The sequence below is a fragment of the Pleurodeles waltl genome, chromosome 1_1, assembly GCF_031143425.1.
Source record: "Pleurodeles waltl isolate 20211129_DDA chromosome 1_1, aPleWal1.hap1.20221129, whole genome shotgun sequence".
NCBI classification, from domain to species: Eukaryota; Metazoa; Chordata; class Amphibia; order Caudata; family Salamandridae; genus Pleurodeles; species Pleurodeles waltl.
In genome coordinates this window covers 781,177,706-781,200,592 of record NC_090436.1, presented here as the reverse complement: position 1 = coordinate 781,200,592, position 22,887 = coordinate 781,177,706, and the positions used below count along the sequence as shown (strand labels likewise).

At 48.7% G+C, this 22,887-nt stretch overlaps 1 protein-coding gene across 1 annotated transcript in view; it reads right to left on the bottom strand.

Moving 5' to 3' along the window:
* HSD17B3 (hydroxysteroid 17-beta dehydrogenase 3) overlaps positions 1 to 22,887 on the bottom strand; it is a 1,428,528-nt gene that overhangs the window by 1,102,487 nt on the left and 303,154 nt on the right. Inside the window, exon 2 of the mRNA XM_069227886.1 lies at positions 22,140 to 22,186. Coding sequence (XP_069083987.1) covers positions 22,140 to 22,186 — 47 coding nt within the window. The remainder of the gene's footprint in view (positions 1 to 22,139; positions 22,187 to 22,887) is intronic.

Genomic DNA, 22,887 nt, shown 5'->3' with positions numbered 1-22,887 from the left:
TGTGTCATGAATGTATGGCAATGTGTGTTTTTGTCATGTACGTGTTGTGTTGTGATGGAATGGCAATGGATAATAGTGTGTATGTGTTGTGTAGTGTGTAGTGCAGGAGGACACATATGGTTAAGGTACAGTATGTGTGTGACTTACCTCTCTTCCATAGTCACTGCCATTGTACGATGTCCATTGGGTTCACCAATGACCTCCCTCCGTCAGAAGTCCGCCACCATTACACCACCTGCAGGACTGTAACATCTGAATATGGTCGGCGGAAACCCGCCAGTCTGACAGCTAGGAAGGGCACTCTGTTGCGATCGGCAGCTCAGCCGCAATACATCCAAATATAGCGGTTGAGACACTGTCTACTCGACCACCATAGATTGGCAGTAATACGGTCAATAAATAAATCTGGCCCAAAGTCTCCTTTGGCTTTGTATACTAAGGACAGTCATCAACATATTAAGATGAGCCAAATTTCTTTGAGGGTATAGACCATATACCAAAACATCAGAAAGGCGGAGATAGAAAACTTGTGTTGAGACACAAAGAAACTTGGTGGCTCAATAAATTGCCAACAGTTGAATTTGGTGGTGATATTGATCAGAAATTTCATACCAGTTTGGGATGAAACCCTCTTTATTCTGGAATATGTTGGTGATGAACAGGATTGAGCACTGAATTTACAATTTGGGATATGGCTAAGACAGCAATTGACACGTTTGCTGCTGGGTTTGGGGACTGTTGATATATGAGGTACAAACTAGTTGTGGTAATAGTGTAATATAACATAATCATTGTTGTGTAAATCTGCAACATATCAGAGTTTCTGGTTTTGGGATCACTAATACATTAGGTTTTGAGTTTTTAACTTCAACAATTTGAATTACAAGTATAACGGTATGGAAAGTGTTCATTTCTATAGTATATAAGGATTTTGAGCTTCTGGCTCCAGTTTTCTTAAGAGTAATAATTGTATGGTCTTTAGTTCTTGGTTCGATGTTTACTCTATATGTTGTATATTTATTTATACTTAGGATGGGAATTTGTTACGGTTAGATTCTAATATTAGGATGTAGATAGAGAGTGTATTGTGATTGTTGGTTATTCTGGTTCGAGTACAGAGAATGTATAGTGAATGTTGGTGGGTGTGGCTTTACATTTTCATAGTTGAAAGATTTTAGTGCTTCTGTGTAGGTTGTTGATCTTCATTTATTTCGTTTTTTAAGAGAAGTATGGATATATTTGAAATAGAGTTACTTTCAAACAAAATTTTCTGAAGTGCTCTTACAAGGGGCATTATGGTATTATCTTTTGGTTTAATATTGGTATACTGATTTAAGTGAGCGAGCTTGTACGATAATGGTTTGATTGTTCACAACCAATCAGTGCTTAATTTGTAAATAAAAACGTGCTGGTGCTCAGAGCTCTCCTCGGAAACACACGGCTGCTGCAGTTAAATGTGTGAGCACGGAATACTGAGGCAGGGTAATCCTGAAGCCATCTCGGGCCTCTTTAATCCATTTAAAGCCACTCACTGCGCTTCAGCTCACTCTTGCAGCTTTCTGCTTTCTCCCATTGTGATGCTTTTACGTTTTTCTCTTCTTCCGTCTTTCCCAAATGTGTCTTTTGCTTGCAGCAAATGCTTGAGGCAGTAGCATAAGCGCCGGTCCTCAAAAACAAGTGCCGGTGTTCAGCACCGGAAACAACAAGCACAAATTAACCCCTTCTGTGCCCAGGACGTAACGGTTACTTCCAGAGGCACAGTGCTCGTGTGCCCAGGACGTAACCATTACGTCCTGGGTACAGAACCCAGGGAGCGCTAGCGCTCCCTCTTTGGGGTTCCCCCCCACCCCCCCAAGGCAGGGATGGAAGGGGAAGCCCTTCCCCTTCCATCCCCGACCCCCCCCACCCCCTGTGACGTCAGCGCGCGCTCGCGCGCTGAATGTCACAAGGCCTCCTCCCATTGCGCTGGAAGCTCAGCTTCCAGCGCGATCGGAAGAGAAATGCAAAAGCATTTCTCTTCCGATCACGTGGAGGAGGGCCAGAGAGGCTTCAAAAGGGAAGGAAAGTTATTATCAGGCCGATCTGCCCCCAGGGGGGCCAGAAACCTCTAGGCACCAGGGTTCATTTTTGTTGTTGTTGTTTTTGTTTTGTTTTGGATATTTGAGGTGGGGAGCGACCCCTTAGGTAAGGGTCGCTCCCCTAGGGGGCAAATTATACTTAGGCCATTTCTGCCCCCATTTTTATGAGGCCATTCTGCCCCCAAGGGGGACAGAAACCACTAGACACCAGGGAGTTTGTTTTTTTCCGCAAATTTCACGCAAGGGGAGCGATCCCTTTGGCAAGTGTCGCTCCCAGGGGGGGCATTTTTTTTAAAGGCCTTTAATGCCTCCCCTGAGGGCAGATCGGCCTATATTTAGGCCGATCTGCCCCCAGGGGGGCAGCAACCTCTAGTCACCAGGGATCGTTTCTTTTTTTGGTTGTTTTTGTTTTGTATTTTTGAGGTGGGGAGCGACCCCTTAGCCAAGGGTCGCTCCCCTAGGGGCAAAATATATATAGGCCATTTCTGCCTATTTTTATGAGGCCAATCTGCCCCCAAGGGGGACAGAAACCACTAGACACCAGGGTGTTATTTTTTGTGTGCAAATTTCACGCAAGGGGAGCGACCCCTTAGGCGAGGGTCGTTCCCCTGGGGGGAAAATTTGGGGAAGATCAGCCTATTTTAACAAAACCACTAGGCACCGGGGATTTTTGTTGTTGTTGTTGTTTTACAGATGGGGAGTGACCCCTTAGGCAAAGGTCGCTCCCCTGGAGGAGCAAATTGTATTCAGGCCATTTCTGCCCCCTTTGGGGGCAGATCGGCCGATTTTAGGTCAATCTGTCCCCAAGGGAGGCAGAAACCACTAGGCACCGGGGAACTTTTTTTTTTGCGCCGCCATGCAGGGGGAGCGACCCCGTTGGCAAGGGTCGCTCCCCGGGGGGGTTGGGGGGTAAATTTATTTTAGGCGATTTCTGTCCCCCCCTGGGGCCGGCTGAGCTAGAGGCCAAAATCCACAGGTAGGCACTTTGCAAAAAACACCTCTGTTTTCTGTGAAAAAATGTGATGTGTCCACGTTGTGTTTTGGGCGCTAGGCCTACCCATACAAGTGAGGTACCATTTTTATCGGGAGACTTGGGGGAACACAGAATAGCAGTGTGTAAAAAAGACGTCTATTTGAGAAATGCCCTGTAATTCACATGCTAGTATGGACACCACAGAATTCAGAGATGTGCAAATAACCACTGCTTCTCAACACCTTATCTTGTGGCCATTTTGGAAATACAAAGGTTTTCTTGATACCTATTTTTCACTTTTTATATTTCTGCAAATGAATTGCTGTATACCCGGTATAGAATAAAAACCCATTGCAAGGTGCAGCTCATTTATTGGCTCTGGGTACCTAGAGTTCTTGATGAACCTACAAGCCCTAAATATCCCCGCAACCAGAAGAGTCCAGCTGACGTAACGGTATATTGCTTTCAAAAATCTGACATCGCAGGAAAAAGTTACCGATAAAACGCGGAGAAACATGGCTGTTTTTTTCACCTCAATTTCAAGATTTTTTTATTTCACCTGTTATTGTCTGTAGGAAACACTTGTAGGATGTACACAAATTACCCCTTGCTGAATTCAGAATTTTGTCTACTTTTCAGAAATGTTTAGCTTTCTGGGATCAAGCATTGGTTTCTCACCCATTTTGGTCACTAACTGGAAGGAGGCTGAAAGAACAAAAAATAGTAAAAATGGGGTATGTCCCAGTAAATTGTCAACATTGTATTGAAAAATTGGGTTTTCCAATTAAAGTCTGCCTGTTCCCGAAAGCTGGGAAGATGGTGATCTTGCCACCGCAAACCCTTTGTTGATGCCATTTTCAGGGAAAAAAACACGACCTGAATTCTGCAGCCCTTTTTTTCCATTTAAAAAAAAAATAAAAATGTTCACTGAATTTTGTCTAATTTCTTGGTCTCCTTCAGGGGAACCCGCAAAGTCTGGGTACCTCTAGAATCCCTAGGATGTTGGAAATAAAAGAAATTTGGCGTGGGTAGCTTATGTGAACAAAAGGTTATGAGGGCCTAAGCGCGAACTGCCCCAAATAGCCAAAAAAAGGCTCGGCACAGGAGGGGGAAAAGGCCTGGCAGCGAAGGGGTTAAGCACTGCAACCAATAGTGGGTTAATTGTTTATAATCAGGGCGGCTATAAAAAGACGTTGTAAAGCTGAATTAATTTCTGTGTCCCTGATCGGTTGGATGATGCGGCATGATGTACGTGGTAGAAACTGTCCAGTGTGACAGAAGCTTTTTCGTTTTGAAGGGCCTTGCTGTAATTGGAGCTTTAATTGTAGTACAGTCCAGAGTGAGGGATACATTGTAGCCTTGAAAGTGTTTTGCTTCCTAGCGCGCCTGTTATTTAGTAGTCTTTTAGTGTTACGCACACTCTTCTAGAATATGTGTTTGAGTTCGGATTGATAATGTTTATTGGTTTTCAATTCGAATTGAAGAATGGGAGCCTCTAGAAAAAGTTAACTGGGAAGCTGTTGAGTTTGATCGGAACGAGTATGTTTTTGAGCATCTCGTAGTGAACTTTATTGGGCAGGTTCGTGTGGTTTGATTTACGGGTAAGTATACAAGTTTATATAAGGTTACCTTTAATCTTTTTGTACTTATTTGCGATAATTTGTGATTCCTTAAATTTGTGATGTCTTATTTAAAAAGTCTCGTTTTTTCCATTGCCTTTACTGCTATAGATGTAACAAGTGAGTGGTGAAAATTAAGACGCCAATAATAACAGAACTATGCAATGAAAATTTGAGGTATGGATTTTGTTCAGCCAGTGGTAAGCAAGAACTTTGCTATTTTATGGTTTATACAGTGTACTAGAAGAGTGACTGTACTATCACGAGTTTCTCCTGTCTGTGATTTTTATTGTAGCTTTTTGCATTTCTAGGTATGGGGAGCTTTTGAAGAAAAGGAACTGATGTTTGTATATTATGTACCGACAAGTTAATTTGCATTGGATATGTGGCTAGTTACTATCAAACATTAATGGTTAGTTTTGCTTTTGTGTATGTGATTAGGGATTAGGGATTATATTTGTTACCCCTTAATTTATTTTCTATTTCTTAATTTCACATTTTTTTCTTATCACTCGTCTGATCTTCCTACTTACTTTCGTGGTTCTTTAAATACAACACTATGGGGGTCATTCTGACCTCGGCGGTAAAAGGCGCTTACCGCCGGTCAGAAGACCGCCATAACACCGCCGCGGCCGCGGTAAACCGCCACGGTCATTCTGACCCGCAACTGCCAAACCGCCGAAAACCCGACATCCTCAATAATCCACCACACCAAAGGTCAGCGAAAAAATGGCGCTGACCAAACCTCCACCGTCACGCCAACAGAAATACGCCCATACCATTCCGACCCACAAATCCACGCGGCGGTCTTTCAAACGCGGTATTCCATTGGCGGTACACACCGCCGCGGTCAAAATACACACACCCATAGAAAACTCAGCCACATTGGTCACTTCGAAATACACACACCTGATACACATACTAACACCACTCCCACACACCCAACACAATATAAAACACACACCCACATCACCCACAAGCCCCTACCACCCGAAATCATTGACGAAGGCTAGAGACAGAGCACAGAATAGAGAATCCCACAACACAGAGGCACACAACACCATCACCCACACAGAATCCACGCACCAAACACCACACACCACCACACGCACCACACTCATCACCACAAACGCCACCCCACACCTCAACCACACCACCCCATGGCACCCCAAAGACACCCCAGGTTCAGTGACGCCGAACTCAGGGTCATGGTGGAGGAAATAGTCCATGTAGAGCCCCAGCTCTTCGGGGCACAGGTGCAGCACACCACAATTGCCAGGAAGATGGAGCTATGGCAAAGGATAGTGGACAGGGTCAACGCGGTGGGACAGCATCCACGCAATCGGGAGGACATCAGGAAGAGATGGAACGACCTACGGGGGAAGGTGCGTTCCATGGTATCAAGGCACAACATAGCGGTGCAGAAGACTGGCGGCGGACCCCCACCTACTCCCCCAGAATTTACCGCGTGGGAGGAGGAAGTCTTGCACATCCTGCATCCTGAGGGCCTCGCTGGAGTAGGCGGAGGAATGGACTCTGGTAAGGCAAATCTTCACTACTGCTTCCCACCCCCACCCCACCTGAATGCCAAATCATACCCCCACCCTCACCCCCTCCCCCATCACACCAACCCCTAGCAAAAGCCTCACCATCACAACCCACCCATCCCAACACCAAGCCCTGCATGCGACCCCAAAGCATGGACACCCATCACCAAAGTATGCCCACTACACACACACATCACCCCCATAAGCCACCCTCACAAAAGCCCCCACAAGGAAATGCCTGCACATGGGTACACGGACACCCACCCATCACACGAAATGCCACACACAGAAGCAATAACCATACCTTTATACCCCTGCAGGACCCGAACGCCACCACACCGCCATGGAGGGTCCAGAGATGTCCATCCCACCCCCAGAAGAGGCGCCCAGCGATGACAGCAGCTCTGTCTCCCTGGAGCCAGACGACCAGCCCGGCCCATCGGGGACCTCTGGACAGTTGGTTCCCCACAGACAGCCACAGGCTACACCAGACCCAACCCCCTCTGGGAACACCAGCACAGCTCCCACCCAGCGGGCCCATGCCTCTGTCTCCAGGGCACGTCAATCAGCAGTGTGTCCACCACTACAGGGCACCCAGGTTGACCCACCACCCAACAACAACAGGGACCTGGGGGCAGTGGTAGTGGGCACACCGGCCAGGGGACAGAGGCCCAGGGACACAGGGGAACTGGGAGGGCTGCTGTGCGACAGGGGGGGGACAGGCCCGGGGAACCGACTCTCCAAGAGGCCCTCTCCACCATCATGGGAGCATACCACCGCTCCCAGGAGACGATGGCGACGGTACTGACCCGGTTCCAGGAGATCCAGGAACTGCAGGAGGAACGGTACATGGGGTTCAGGGAGGAACTGAGGAACATTGGTTCCGCAATGGGGACCATCGTCCTGGCCCTTACCCAGATCGTCACCACATTGCGGGACCATGTGGCACCCGAAAGGGCCCCTGTCACTAGCCCAGGCCAGGAACAGCCTACCACCTCTGCCGGCGCCAGTGGACAGGAGGCCCCCACACAACGACAGGCCACCAGAACCCCACCTCCTGCAGAAGAAGAACCACCCCGCAAGCGGAACCTGAGATCTCACAAGAAGACAGAGTAGGATTGCAAGACCCCCGCCAGCCTAAGATACCCCCTGATGTCATCCCACTGTCCCACATTGTCACCCTGTCCAACCTTGAACTGCCCCTGCTCCATCCTTCCACAGGCATATGGACAATGCACCTGTGTGACTGAGAACTGGACTCTGCCATGGACATTACTCCACCCCCACCCATCCCCGCTTCCCAATCATTTACCTATATCTAGCACTTTAAATAAATCACTTATTCCACTTAAATAAACAGGAGTCTGCTTGTATTCTTAACAAATGTATTACACATAACGGTTCAATAATGTCCAGTTACTTTGTGATGACAACATACCAATTTCAATAAGCTTTAGTCCATGGGCAAAGCTGAAGTCAGGCAGTGGGTCATACAGCTCTGAAAAGGGAAGGGAAAGTCACAAATCAGTTAACAGGAACTGGGGGGAAACACAGACAGTGGAGACGCATGAGGCCTCAAGTAAATGTAAATTGGGGTGGCTGTTTCTTACCTGTGTGCTACTTAAAGTATTGTTGTATGACTGTATCCCTGTTGTCCGTGTCGTCCCCGTCGTCTTCCTCTTCTTCACTCTCCACAGGCTCCACAGCTGCAACAAAACCACCATCTGGACCATCCTCCTGCAGAAAAGGCACCTGGCGTCGCAATGCAAGATTGTGAAGCATACAGCAGGCCACGATGATCTGGCACACCTTCTTTGGTGAGTACATGAGGGATCCCCCTGTCATATGCAGGCACCTAAACCTGGCCTTCAGGACCCCGAAGGTCCTTTCTATGATCCTCCTAGTTCGCCCATGGGCCTCATTGTAGCGTTCCTCTGCCCTTGTCCTGGGATTCCTCACTGGGGTCAGTAGCCACGACAGGTTGGGGTAACCAGAGTCACCAATTAGCCACACACGGTGTCTCTGTAGCTGTTCCATCACATAAGGGATGCTGCTATTTCGCATGACATACGCATCATGCACTGACCCAGGGAACTTGGCATTTACATGGGAGATGTACTGGTCAGCCAAACAGACCACCTGGACATTCATCGAATGATAACTTTTTCTGTTTCGGTACACCTGCTCACTGTCTTTGGGGGGAACCAAAGCCACATGGGTCCCATCAATGGCCCCAATGATGTTGGGGATATGTCCAAGGGCATAGAAATCACCCTTCACTGTAGCCAATTCGCCCACCTCAGGGAAAATAATGTATCTCCGCATGTATTTCATCAGGGCAGACAACACTCTGGACAAAACCTTTGAAAACATAGGCTGAGACATCCCAGATGATATGGCCACTGTTGTCTGAAACGACCCACTTGCCAAAAAATGGAGTACTGACAGAACCTGCACCAGAGGGGGAATCCCTGTGGGTTGGCGGATGGAGGACATCAGGTCTGGCTCCAGCTGGGCACATAGTTCATGTATAGTTGCTCTGTCAAGCCGGTATGTAAGTATGATATGTCGTTCTTCCATTGTCGACAGGTCCACCAGCGGTCGGTACACGGGAGGATTCATCCTTCTCCTCGCAAGTCCCAGCGGACGGTGCCTAGGAAGGACAACATGGAGCACAGAGTCAAGCAACCCACAGGTTCGTTCACACAGCTTGCACAGTACACGAATCGCTATGCATGGAACGGCTTGTATGAGTGGCAATGCAAGGCCTAGGCCTGTGTGACGCAGTAGAAATCATGCCATGTGGGCCCTTGAAATGGCGGCTGCCTGACCTGTGAAGTGTGACAGTGGGATGTGAGGTCACTGCGCTGGCCTGGCACACCGTGGCGGTAGGTGGTCGAAGACCGCGGCGCAAAGCAGCATTGGTTAACATTGAACCCTATGGGTCTCAGGAGCCAATGACGATGTGCGCTGGCGGTCGCGGTACGCACCGCCGCGGTACGCACCGCCGCGGGCGTGACCGCCATTTTCTATCTGATTAATCACTCGAGACCTGATCATCCACAGGAGAGGACCTATACTGCAAGTGCTGCTGTGACCTCGGTCTGGGAGATACAATGGCTGCTGCGACTGGGGAAAGGGCCCCTGCCTTCACTTCCGAAGAATTGGAGAAACTTGTTGATGGGGTCCTCCCCCAGTATGCGCTACTCTACGGTCCTCCAGACCAACAGGTTAGTACACAGGGTGCACGCTGAATGGGCTATGCCTGTGTTGAGTGGGGTGTATGTAAGATGGTGGGGAGGGGAGCGAATGAGGAGTGCAACGCACGACAGATGGGAACATGTGCCACATGGCAAGGTTGGGGAGGGGGGGCCACTCACATCTACCATGCTGAAAAGTGATGATATTTCCTTTCCCACCCTGTACATGTCAAATAGGTCAGCGCCCATCAGAAGGTCGACATTTGGCGTGCCATCGCCAAGGACGTCCGGGCCCTGGGGGTCCACAACAGACGGGGCACCCACTGCCGAAAGAAGTGGGAGGACATCCGCCGCGGGACCAGAAAGACCGCCGAGTCTCTGCTGGGGATGGCCTCCCAACGTAGGAGGGGTGCCAGCCGCCAATTGACCCCCCTGATGTCCCGGATCCTGGCGGTGGCCTACCCCGATTTGGATGGGCGCGTGAGGACATCACAGCAGACACAAGGGGGTGAGTATCAGCACATTCTGCTATCTTTGCGCGCAGTGGAGGTGTCTGGGTGGGGGAGGAGGGCTGTGGGTAACTCAAGGCCAGGGCGCTTTCTGTAGGCTAGTCCCCTCCGTTAGCCATGGCCCTGTGCCCCCGCCCCCCACCTCTGTAGGGTGCCAAGTACAGCTATCCATGGTCCTGAATCACCCATGTGTGCATTTGTCGTCCATAGACCTGTAGGCCTAGTCACAAGAACTGAGTAGTGTACCCCGATTGCGCAGCGTAGTTCAGGGGGCTTCTGTGTCTGTCCTCTCCGCCAACGGTGTTGCCAATGCATGCACTCAACATGTCTTCATTTTTCCCCCCCACCCATTTTCTTTTTCTTCCTGTGCATGTGTGCATTAGCATCATCAGGCGGAGGAGAAGTGGCATCGGCGCACGAGGGAGCTGCATCTCACATGGCCCCGGAGGGCCATGCAACGGACTCCGAGTTCAGCAGTGAGACGGAGGGCGAGGGGAGCTCCACAACGGGGACCCGTGGAGACGTCAGCGACACCGACACGTCCTCGGAAGGGAGCTCCCTTGCGGTGGCGGCAACATCCGTGCCCACCGCAACTACAGGTACAGCCGCCACCCAGCGCACCAGCTCCGCCCTCCAAGCAGCCCCTCAGCGTTCGCCCCGTGCCCGCTCGCACACCAAGGCGGGCATCTCCTTCGCCCCAGGCACCTCAGGCCCTGCCCCAGTTACCCCTGCTGCCCTCAGTGAGGAGGTCATTGACCTCCTCCGGACGCTCATTGTTGGGCAGTCTACCCTTTTGAATGCCATCCAGGGGGTGGAAAGGGAGGTGCATCTGAGCAATGCATACCTGGAGGGCATTCATTCGGGTCAGGCTGCCCATCAGCGATCGTTCAACGCTCTGGCCTCAGCACTGACGGGAGCCATTGTCCCTGTCTCCAGCCTCCCTCTTCTAACTCCCTCCACCCAGTACCAGTCTCCTGTTCCTCAGCCTATCCCATCCACACCATCAGACCAGCCTGCACACACCTCAACACCCAAGGGCAGCTCATCCAGACATAAGCACCACAGATCCCACAAGCATTCACACAAACAACATCCAGATGCAGACATGCCAACAGTCACTACCACCTCTGTGTCCCCCTCCTCCTCGTCTCCCTCCTCCCTCCCTGTGACGTCTCCACTCACACCTGCATGCACACCACCATCAGCCAGTACTTCCATCACCAGCACACCCTCCATTACAGTCAGCACACGTGCAGTCACCACCCCCACTGCCATTTACACGTCCCCTGTGTCCACTCCCACTGTGTCTGTCACCCCCCTTCCAAACCACACAAACGCAGGCAGCCACCCACCCAACAGCCATCCACCTCACAACAGCCTCCAGCCCAAGCACCTGCACCCAAAGACAGCACACTTGACTCTCCTACAACCACATCCTCTTCCTCCACTCCCATACCCACTGCACCTACCGTTCCCATTGCTCCTAAAAAACTTTTCCTCTCCAAAATTAACCTCTTTGCATCACCTGACCCACCCCCTCCATCTGGTAAGAGTCCAAAGAGCACCTCAGCCACCACCAGCCCTGCATCTAGTATCACCATAGTGCAGGGCTACTGGAGTCCACCAGCTCCTAGGGAAGGAACATCGGCCAGCAGCAAGGGGACAGCCAGCCCACACCCTGGGAAGAGGACAAGAAAACGCGAAAAGCCTGAGACGGCTGCCACCACGGAGAGTGGCCTTGCCACGTCACCTGCCACATCATCTAAGGGAGGCAAGGGCCCGAGAGCTGCAGCGAAGGAGGGCAAGGGCAGCAGGGCGGAGAAGACATGCAGCAGCCGAGCGCAGCAGGAGGGCCCCACCAGCCCCATACCGGGTGTGACGGACGACACCCACGGGCACAAGACTCCATCACAGGAGGGCCCCATTACCGCAAGGTCGGAGGGCGACTAAGCGGGGAGTCTTGGCCAGGTCTGGCTCCCTTGAAAGACAGGACAAGCACCGCTGAAGAGGGCCCCGCCAAGACAGGCACCGCTGAACAGGGCCCCGCTGTGAGAAGCACCGCTGAGGAGGGCCCCGCCAAGACAGGCACCGCTGAACAGGGCCCCGCCGTGAAGAGCACCGCTGAACAGGGCCCCGCCGTGAGGAGCACCGCTGAACAGGGCCCCGCCGTGAGGAGCACCGCTGAAGAGGGCCCCGCCAAGACAGGCACCGCTGAACAGGGCCCGCCGTGAAGAGCACCGCTGAACAGGGCCCCGCCGTCTCAAGCACCGCTCGGCTGGGCCCTTCCTGTCAAGCACCGCTCCGCTGGGCCCTTCCTGTCAAGCACCGCTCCGCTGGGCCCTTCATCTCAAGCACCGCTCCGCTGGGCCCTTCCTGTCAAGCACCGCTCCGCTGGGCCCTTCCTGTCAAGCACCGCTCCTCTGGGCCCTTCATCTCAAGCACTGCTCCGCTGGGCCCTTCATCTCAAGCACTGCTCCGCTGGGCCCTTCCTGTCAAGCACCGCTCCGCTGGGCCCTTCATCTCAAGCACCGCTCCGCTGGGCCCTTCCTGTCAAGCACCGCTCCGCTGGGCCCTTCCTGTCAAGCACCGCTCCGCTGGGCCCTTCATCTCAAGCACTGCTCCGCTGGGCCCTTCATCTCAAGCACCGCTCCGCTGGGCCCTTCCTGTCAAGCACCGCTCCGCTGGGCCCTTCCTGTCAAGCACCGCTCCGCTGGGCCCTTCCTGTCAAGCACCGCTCCGCTGGGCCCTTCCTGTCAAGCACCGCTCCGCTGGGCCCTTCATCTCAAGCACCGCTCCGCTGGGCCCTTCACCTCAAGCACCGCTCCGCTGGGCCCTTCCTGTCAAGCACCGCTCCTCTGGGCCCTTCATCTCAAGCACCGCTCCGCTGGGCCCTTCATCTCAAGCACCGCTCCGCTGGGCCCTTCATCTCAAGCACCGCTCCGCTGGGCCCTTCCTGTCAAGCACCGCTCCGCTGGGCCCTTCCTGTCAAGCACCGCTCCGCTGGGCCCTTCATCTCAAGCACCGCTCCGCTGGGCCCTTCATCTCAAGCACCGCTCCGCTGGGCCCTTCCTGTCAAGCACCGCTCCGCTGGGCCCTTCATCTCAAGCACCGCTCCGCTGGGCCCTTCCTGTCAAGCACCGCTCCGCTGGGCCCTTCATCTCAAGCACCGCTCCGCTGGGCCCTTCCTGTCAAGCACCGCTCTGCTGGGCCCTTCCTGTCAAGCACCGCTCCGCTGGGCCCTTCATCTCAAGCACCGCTCCGCTGGGCCCTTCCTGTCAAGCACCGCTCCGCTGGGCCCTTCCTGTCAAGCACCGCTCCGCTGGGTCCTTCATCTCAAGCACCGCTCCGCTGGGCCCTTCATCTCAAGCACCGCTCCGCTGGGCCCTTCATCTCAAGCACCGCTCCGCTGGACCCTTCCTGTCAAGCACCGCTCCGCTGGGCCCTTCCTGTCAAGCACCGCTCCGCTGGGCCCTTCCTGTCAAGCCCCGCTCCGCTGGGCCCTTCCTGTCAAGCACCGCTCCGCTGGGCCCTTCATCTCAAGCACCGCTCCGCTGGGCCCTTCCTGTCAAGCACCGCTCCGCTGGGCCCTTCCTGTCAAGCACCGCTCCGCTGGGCCCTTCATCTCAAGCACCGCTCTGCTGGGCCCTTCATCTCAAGCACCGCTCCGCTGGGCCCTTCCTGTCAAGCACCGCTCCGCTGGGCCCTTCCTGTCAAGCACCGCTCCGCTGGGCCCTTCATCTGAAGCACCGCTCCGCTGGGCCCTTCATCTCAAGCACCGCTCCGCTGGGCCCTTCCTGTCAAGCACCGCTCCGCTGGGCCCTTCATCTCAAGCACTGCTCCGCTGGGCCCTTCCTGTCAAGCACCGCTCCGCTGGGCCCTTCCTGTCAAGCACCGCTCCGCTGGGCCCTTTATCTCAAGCACGGCTACGCTGGGCCCTTCATCTCAAGCACCGCTCCGCTGGGCCCTTCCTGTCAAGCACCGCTCCGCTGGGCCCTTCATCTCAAGCACCGCTCCGCTGGGCCCTTCATCTCAAGCACCGCTCCGCTGGGCCCTTCCTGTCAAGCACCGCTACGCTTGGCCCTTCCTGTCAAGCACCGCTCCGCTGGGCCCTTCCTGTCAAGCACCGCTCCGCTGGGCACCGCCGTCTCAAGCACCGCTGGTCCATTGACAGTGCCGGTTCTGTGTCGAGCAGGTGTTCACGAAGCACTCTGGGCACCATGCCTCCTCCAATACCAGTGGAGTCGGTTATCCATCTGATGGACTGTGGCTTTGCACTCCCCAGGATGGTACAGTGGGCATGGAGGCCCCTCGTGGATCTGGCGTCGTGGACTCATGTGGCTGAGGTGCCCCCCTTTCCCTTCCCCCTGAGGTGCCTGTTGTTTTCTCATCTGATGCCCCAGCAGTGTTCTCTCCAATGGTTTCCGGTCTCCTGTGTGGGCTTTGCCCATGTGTTTGTACACATTGGCCCACGGACTATGAATATTGAACGGACTGTGCAGGACTTATTGACTAGGTTTATACTTTGCACTATGTTCATTATTTCTTTTGTATATTTCATATGGCATATTTACCATGACTTAAATGAACCTATTTTATACATAAATTTTAAACTTCATTTGAATTATGTCTTTGCATTCTTCCGGGGTGTTTGGGGGGTGTCACTCTGACTTGTTGCTCTGCATTGGTGTGTAGGTATTGGGGGGGTGGGTTGGGGGGGTGGGTGTATTGCGTATGTGTGTGCCCGTAAGCTTTCCTCCTCCCCCCTCCCATGTGTCGTAGGTGCAGTACTCACCGTTGTCGTCTGCGCCGGCGTTCGTACTCCTGGTAGATGAGCAGGTAGACAATAGCCGGTAGGATGTGTAATTCGGGCTCCATGCTGTCCTCCTTCCTCGTGGAGTGTGTATAGGTGAGCGTTTTCCCGTTCGTAGTCTGTTTCCGCCGTGTTTTTATCGGCGGGGCTCCCGCCCCGGAAAAGGTGGCGGATTGGTGAGTTGTGATAGGGTGGGCGGTACATTGTCTGCCGCCTGCCTGTTGGCGGTGACCGCCGCGCTGTTTGTCGGTCCCGCCGTGGCGGTCGGAGTGTTAATGTGGTGGGCTGTGTTGGCGGTTCCCACCAGGGTCAGAATTCCATTTTTTGGACCGCCTGCCTGTTGGCGGGTTGGCCGCCGCTTTATCACCGACCGCCAGGGTTAGAATGACCCCCTATGTTGTTTATTATGCATTCTCCTGTTCATTCTGATCTTTTTAAAAGAATTCCTTAGGTAAATTCGATGGGTTCTTTGCTCCACCTCTCTCTTTTTTTGGATGTTTGACAATCTATTTTATGGGTTAACATTTGGGGAAATGTTAGAATTTCATTTTCATTCATTATTTATTGGTTACTAGAGAGTGATATTACGGTATTATATTTTCCATAGCCCTGAAGAAGAGGCATGTAACCACGACAGACATGCTGACATCTCCAGCATTCATATGATACATATTCCCCCTTTCTGATATCTTTATTGTTGTTGAGAACCATTTTAGGAGTGCTAATTTTTGGCAACGCCAGTGTACTTCCATAACTAAAGAACACTTTTTTATATTTTTATTTGGAATACATACTAAACGTGATACAAATGTATTTTGTCTCTTTTAGAAATGGGGTCTTTGGTTGGCAATCAGGTTACCCCCTGTCCAAGCAAGGACACTCACTCTAGTCAGGGTAAGTCACACACAATCCAAATTATCCTGTGCCCACCCTCTGGTAGCTTGGCACTGAACTGTCAGGCTTAACTTAGAAGGCAATGTGTAAAGTATTTGTGCAATAAATCATACAATACCACCATATAGCACGACAAAAAAATACACCACACAGTGTTAGAAAAATATATAATATGTATCTGATAAGATAGAGGTCAAATACAATAAGTCTTTGCAAAACAAATAAATGCCTCTTAAAAACAATAAAGGTCTCTTGCAAGCACAAAGTACCTGGTTCGCGTTCAACATCTCCGCAAGGGACTGCAGAGGAGGCGATGCGTGGAAAACAGGGAGATGTGCCTCGGTTTCGCCCCTTCGCACACCGACTTGCATCATTATTTTCCATGCAGGGGAAGGCTTTGCGTAGATTTACGGCGCAAGGACTTGTTTCCTCTTCGGGTTGCTGGGTTTTCTCGCACCCCGGGGACTGTGCATGGAATCCTAGGCTTGCGGAGCAAAGTCACAAGCGCTGCGTCGATCCAGTGGGCGTTGCGTGGAAATTTCTCCTGCACGGCAGGTGCTTCGTCGATTCCTCTCTGGAAGTCGGACTGCGTCGTCCCAGGTTGGCTGTGCATCGATCAGGTGGGCTGTGCGTCAAAGTTCCAGCCGCAACGCAGGCGATGCGTCGAACTTCTCCTTGCGAAGTTGGGCTGTGTCGTTCCGGTTCGACGTGCGGTGAATTTCTTACCGAGGGGAAGGCTGTGCGTTGCATTTTCGCTGCACAAGGAGTCCAGTTGCAGGAGTGAAGTCTTTTTGGTCCTAAGACTTCGAGGAACAGGAGGCAAGCTCTATTCAAGCCCTTAGAGAGCACTTCTCAGCACAGCCAGGGAGCAGCAAAGCAGCAGGGCAACAGCAAGGCAGTAGTCCTTGTCAGAAAAGCAGTCCCAGTGAGTCCTGTGGGAGGCCAGGCAGTTCCTTTTAGCATGTCTGGTTCAGGGATTCTTCACCTGCAGGTTTCTTGTCCAGAAATGTCTGCGAGGTAGAGGTTCTTCCCCAAGAAGTGTCTAAAGTCTGTGGTTCTGGGTCCTCTTCTTATACCTATTCTGGCCTTTGAAGTAGGCTTACTTCAAAGGAAAAGTCTCACTTGTTTGTGAAATCCTGCCCTGCCCAGGCAAGGCCTCAGACACACACCGGGGGGTTGGAGTCTGCATTGTGTGAAGGAAGGCACAGCCCTTTCAGGTGCGAGTGACCACTCCTCCACTCCCTCCTAGCACAGATGGCTCATCAGAATGTGCAGGCTACACCCCAGTGCCCTTTGTGTCACTGTCTGGAGAGAGGTGCAAACAGCCCAACTGCAAAACTAACCCAGACAGGGAATCCACAAACAGGTAGAGTCACAAAAATGGTTCAAGCAAGAAAATGCCCACTTTCTAAAAGTGGCATTTTCAGACAAACAATCTCAAAACCAACTTTACTAAAAGATGTATTTTTAAATTGTGAGTTCAGAGGGCCCAAACTCCACATGTCTATCTGCTCCCAAAGGGAAGCTACGCTATAATCATGTTTAAAGGCAGCCCCCAGGTTAACCTATGAGAAAGATAGGCCTTGCAACAGTGAAAAACGAATTTGGCAGTATTTCACTGTCAGGATATATACAAATCATTAGTATATGTCCGACCTTAACCATACACTGCACCCTGCCCATGGGGATACCTAGGGCCTACTTTAGGGGTGTCTTATATGTAGGAAAAGGGAAGGGTTAGGTCTGGCAAGTGGGGACAAGTCGAATTTACAGTCTAAAACTGCACAAACAGACACTGCAGTGGCAGGTCTGAGACATGATTACGGGGCTACTTATGTGGGTGGCACAACCAGTGGCACAACCAGTGCTGAAGGCCCACTAGTAGCATTTTACAGGCCGTGGCCACCTCTAGTGCACTTTACTAGGGACTTACTAGTAAATCAAATATGCCAATAATGGATAAACCAATTAACAGTACAATTTACACAGAGAGCATATGCACTTTAGCAGTGCTCAGAGTTCAAAAGCCAACAAAAACAGGTCAGGAAAAATAGGAGGAAGGAGGCAAAAAGTTTGGGGCTGACCCTGTAAAAAAGGGCCAGGTCTAACAGTCTCCTTAATGATTATGATTTTGTAATTGGGAATAAAATAAGCTGAATATCATTAGTAAAACACATTTGATTACAAGAATTAATATTGTTGTATTGGTGGTTTGTTGTCTTGATGTGTACTATAACTCCCCACAACCCTTTTTTAGATTCATCAACACTGCCCAAACACATTTCTTTGGCTGAGGCCTGCCTTTGTATGAGGCCAGTATGTGTGTGACCAGTTAATGCTATGCACTTCACTGACAGATGCATTCAATGATAATTGCTCTTGATACTATGTGTAGTCCACTCTGAAGTGGTTATTTTCTGTGTATGTTGTGTGTGTGTATAAGGGTGTTGCAAAGTTTCTTTTTACACAGTTTTCTACTTATGTATGTGTGAACATGTAAAAGACTGGTGTGTGGGGTTTTGCATTTTTCACTTTTTGTAATTTTTCTCTTTGTGGTTATAGGGTTATTATTCTCTGATACTGTTTGTTTTTATGTGATTCCCTTGCTGTACCTGTGAGAAGCCATGCCTAGTGTTTGACTTACTTAAATTAGATGTGTGGCTGATAGGGCTGTAGTACGAAGAGAGAAGACTCGGATGTAACTTTGTTTGAATTGCAACTGACTTCCCATGTTGTAAGTGTGGTTTTACAACTATATTTCACTCCACTATGTCCATCCTTAATTTTCAATTTTCTCCTACATTGTAGTAGATGTTTCTCATTCTCCAGCCACTCCCCATTAACACTGCTACATTTACTTCTAAAGTATAGAATTACGTGTGCAGGCATGCGATGAAGAACTCCTCACAAATGGTATGGACCAGCATAAGGTTGAGAGATCTCTGCTTCCACATGTGCAAATTACATTTATGAATATGTGAAGTAGTACTACAGAGGTAGCACTGTGCATACTCAAAAAGACATTTGTGATTCTGACCCAACATTCTTTGGCTTTTCTTTCTTTCATTATTCACAACATAAATGTGATGCTAGGGGGACAAAAGTTTGATGATGGCTTGTGATATTGTTGTTGGATATAGATTACATACGTTTTCTTTAGCCACAAATTCAGGTTTCTGTCTGGAGACACTATGATCCAATTATACCTGTAGATCATTTCGCAAAATTCAATTCCCTTCTTAAGGCACCATTCTTAATTTTTTTTCCATGGTGCATTTTTCTTTTTTTTGTCTTTTTAGAGAACGGAGCAGCTGTGAAGTTCTACCGGAAAACTTGCTACCATTTTTCTGCTCCTGAGGTCCGTTTTTTTAACTTTAATTTGTCGTTCTACAATCTCCATCAGCCAAGTTGGTGCAGTAAATTAACAACTGTAAAATTGCCACTGCATCACAACACTTTCTGATGCAACGGCGGTCATCTTGGAAATACTTTCCTTTAGAGGAAAACCCATTAAAAAATGTCTGTCTGTGTGTTCATATGTGTACATTGCATCATGTCACACAAATGAGCATGTTTCCTGAGGCACTAGCAAATGGCACTGTAAACAAGCAATGGCAAAGCCAATAGATCAAACTTTTACAAACAAGACCTTCTGGTTTGCCAATGCTTGTTCTTCTGTCTGTTTCCAGATCAGTTCACTTGTGGTACAGTTATTTATGTCAGAAAGGCTCCTGTTCATTACACAGTTGTTAGTCATTTTGGTTTGGGTGTTGAACATTTTAATGCATTTACTGTGCATGTCAAGTTCTGTCATCTGATTCAGTGGGTATCCTTTTAATTTGGTGCATATCTTCAGGTTTTACATAATTGTATATGTCCAAAGTGTTGTACAAAGTGAAGCCCGAGGAATAAGTGGCCATGAGGAAGAGTGAACTGAATATAAAAAAACATATGTTGGCTGGAAGACTCAGGGCAAACAGATATTGAAAATTGTGTTTCTTGTATACAATAAACCATTTCTGAATAGAATCTTAACTTTTCCAGTCAGTATGCAAGCAGCTATACTGTTGTTTGGTTGAAAAGTGTACATGTTCCTGTTTAAAAACCTTATGGGTAGCACATGTTCTGAAATGCTTAATACTTCAGCTTAATATGAATGATTGTGAAATAGATACTGAGGATTACTTATTATTATACAGGGACAGCGGGTGTCACCCAGTAACACTTTATTCATATTTTTCTGTGTATGTTTAGCTATTGGTTCCTTTGTGTTGGTAAAGTTTAAGCTTCCTAAGCACAAACATGCTCCAGTGCATATGGTTGCTAAATGTGGTTCATAAAATAAAACAATCTTGTTCCAGGTCTGATTAATATATATATATATATATATATATATATATATATATATATATATATATATATATATATATATATATATATATATATATAAAAAACATAATATATATTTGAGGTTTCTTTTAATTTTTTGTACTCTCATTGGTTTTAGCTGTATACACCCTGTAATTCAGATAATTCATAACAGGTTTTAGTGGTCATTAACCGCTTTAAAAATCAGAACAGCTTGTTGATCAAAGGTAATATCAATTTAAGCCATTCATTGCTTGTGCTTGTTTGATTTTCCAGTGTTTCTTGCTTGACGTGAATTTACCCTTGGTTTTTATGAGATGCACATACTTTTGTTGACCTATAACTGGATTCTTAACTATTCAACACATCAAATTCTCTATGAGATGCTTAGGGTGAAAGCGTGAAGCATTTAGGAAGCCATTACTATAATTGGGTTACATGTACTAATTCATGTACTATTTATTGACACCTAGGGACCAGATAATGGATTTCTGGATTACTCTTCTCTAACTTTAAACCTGACTGAATGATGCACCTATGTCAAATAGTCCTTAAATTAAGTTATTGCCTCTTCTTTGCCAATCCAGATTCCTAGAAAATCATCTATAAAATACCACAACGTGGCAATTTTCATGTTAGAGTCTATATTTTCTGCTATATGTTCAGTCTACTTCAAAAATGTGCACATGTAGATTTGCATATGAAGATGTCATGTTGCTGTCCATGACAGTTCCATTTGCTTATAGATCCAAATGCATGCCACCATTCGCTAGTAAACATGTGAGCCACACATCATGCATTCATAAAGCATTTCTCAGATATGAAGGAGGCAAATTTCACAAGTAATGGAAACTATAAGAATCTTCATGGGGAAAGGCAGTACCAGCCTCTCCTTGAGAGGGAACAGTTAAAAAGGGAAAGGAAGATGGTACTTGAAAACCAGGATCTCCAGGACGGACATCAAAAGGCCAAAACAATGGAGAGAAGCATATAATCAAAGACTACCTCCACCAGTCACTGCAAAATGTGTGTGAGAGGAGGTAGCTTGCTATGGCCACCTGCACAGATTTCCAAAGCTGTGTAATGTACTTTCATGTCCGGCTGTGAATTAGGTGAACTCATGAATAAGAGATCAGTATGTGAATTTTGGAAAGCAATAAGGGGCTCTTGTAACTTGGTGAGTATTTAAAAGTAGACATGAGATCGGTGAGGGCAATAGGGTCTTGGAGTGGAGACAGCGGAAGGAATTGTATGGTCATGTGGATGAGGAAGTGAATAGGAAAGGTAAGCTAGACTATCGTAGAAAAGTTAATTAGGTAGCTAAAGGTCAACGGTGAGATTAAATGGTTTGCACAAACAGAAGTGGGCATGAAGGTGTTGCTCAAGAGGAAATGTTTAGAAACCATTTTTCTGAGCTGGGGATTCATGGTGGGGTATTGATTAGTAGAAGGGGAGTGAAGATTTGGAGGTTATCAAGGATAAGATCATGATTTTGGTTAGAAAAACTAGGTACTCCAAGAGGCTGATGGTGGGAGTGTAACATGGGGATGGAGGTATTCATTGATGTGGTAAAATGAGGTAGAGATGAGTGTGCTGGAGGCAGGAATGGCCCCGAGATTGTTATTAGTCCTGCAATATTTTTTTGTTTTAATGTTTCCTATATAACGCATAAGTCAGGCAACGAAGCAAGCTACATATAGTGGCATACAAAATTACACAAAACAAAGAAAGTGGAAGAAACCAAGAGGCACATGACAAATCACATTGGACAGATCATGTTTAGAGAGCAGATCGCAACTGCAAAAAATCATATACCTCACAGGGACAGTACCCCACAGAGAGTGGTATATTCTTTGCTGTCACTTTTGAAATGAAAACCCAGTTTCATTTTTGCACATCTTGACATATCATGAAACAGACCTACTGATATGCTTGGTTATGTTGCAGATATCTTCTTACATGGATTGTGCAGAACATAGGCAGGAGATAACTGACAGAGATTAAACAAAAGGACCAACAACCTACCCTGCTCAGACCCTTCATTTCGAGTGTCAGGTGTGTGTCATTTCTTATATCAGTATACTTGCAAATAACTCATAGAAGCTACAAAGACAATTCAGTCACCATATTCTTAACCTTACCTCAAATGAGTATGCTTTCCCAATCCCATCTCCTGCTCCTGTAACAACTGCAAAACAAAAAAAGAAAGTAAGACTTTCCAATTTGTCTTTAGAATTTTATATCTGAAAGTCATAAGTGATGGCTATGTTTTATCTGATGTGCATCACTCTTCCACCAAAGCCTCCATCACTCACTTCCAAGGCAAGCTGAATACATCTTGAAGAATTTCTAGAAAACATAGGAGACTATTGCAGCCTGACAAATGTCAATAATTTTCATATAGCCAGGGAAGATGTGACATCTGCAATCATATCTAATAAGGAAATTATACCGTTAGCCCTTTGTAACCTCATATTACAAGGACTAGCGGTATTAGGAGTCCCCATCATTACAGATTGCATAGAGGGGGAATCCACCGTCCCTTGCACTTTGACAGAGAATAAGCTTCACAGGCACCTGAGTTGAGTCTCATGAACCCAAATCATTACAAATGCACACATTTGTGAATTCAGACCTCTGTATGAGCTTTACAGACTTACACATTTTGCGTGATTGACAACATCCAATTGGTATAATCATAAAAATCTATACATATCACATAGTCCTGGTCTACTTCCTGCCCATTGCACTTAGTCCGATGGATTGTCCACACCTTCAATCCATAGCAGGAGTGCTACTTATGCCCCAGCGCATATACTGTAAAAGATCACAAGCACAATCGCTTTGGGCTGCATCCCAATCCATCATTTTTCAACCACCCTGCCACCT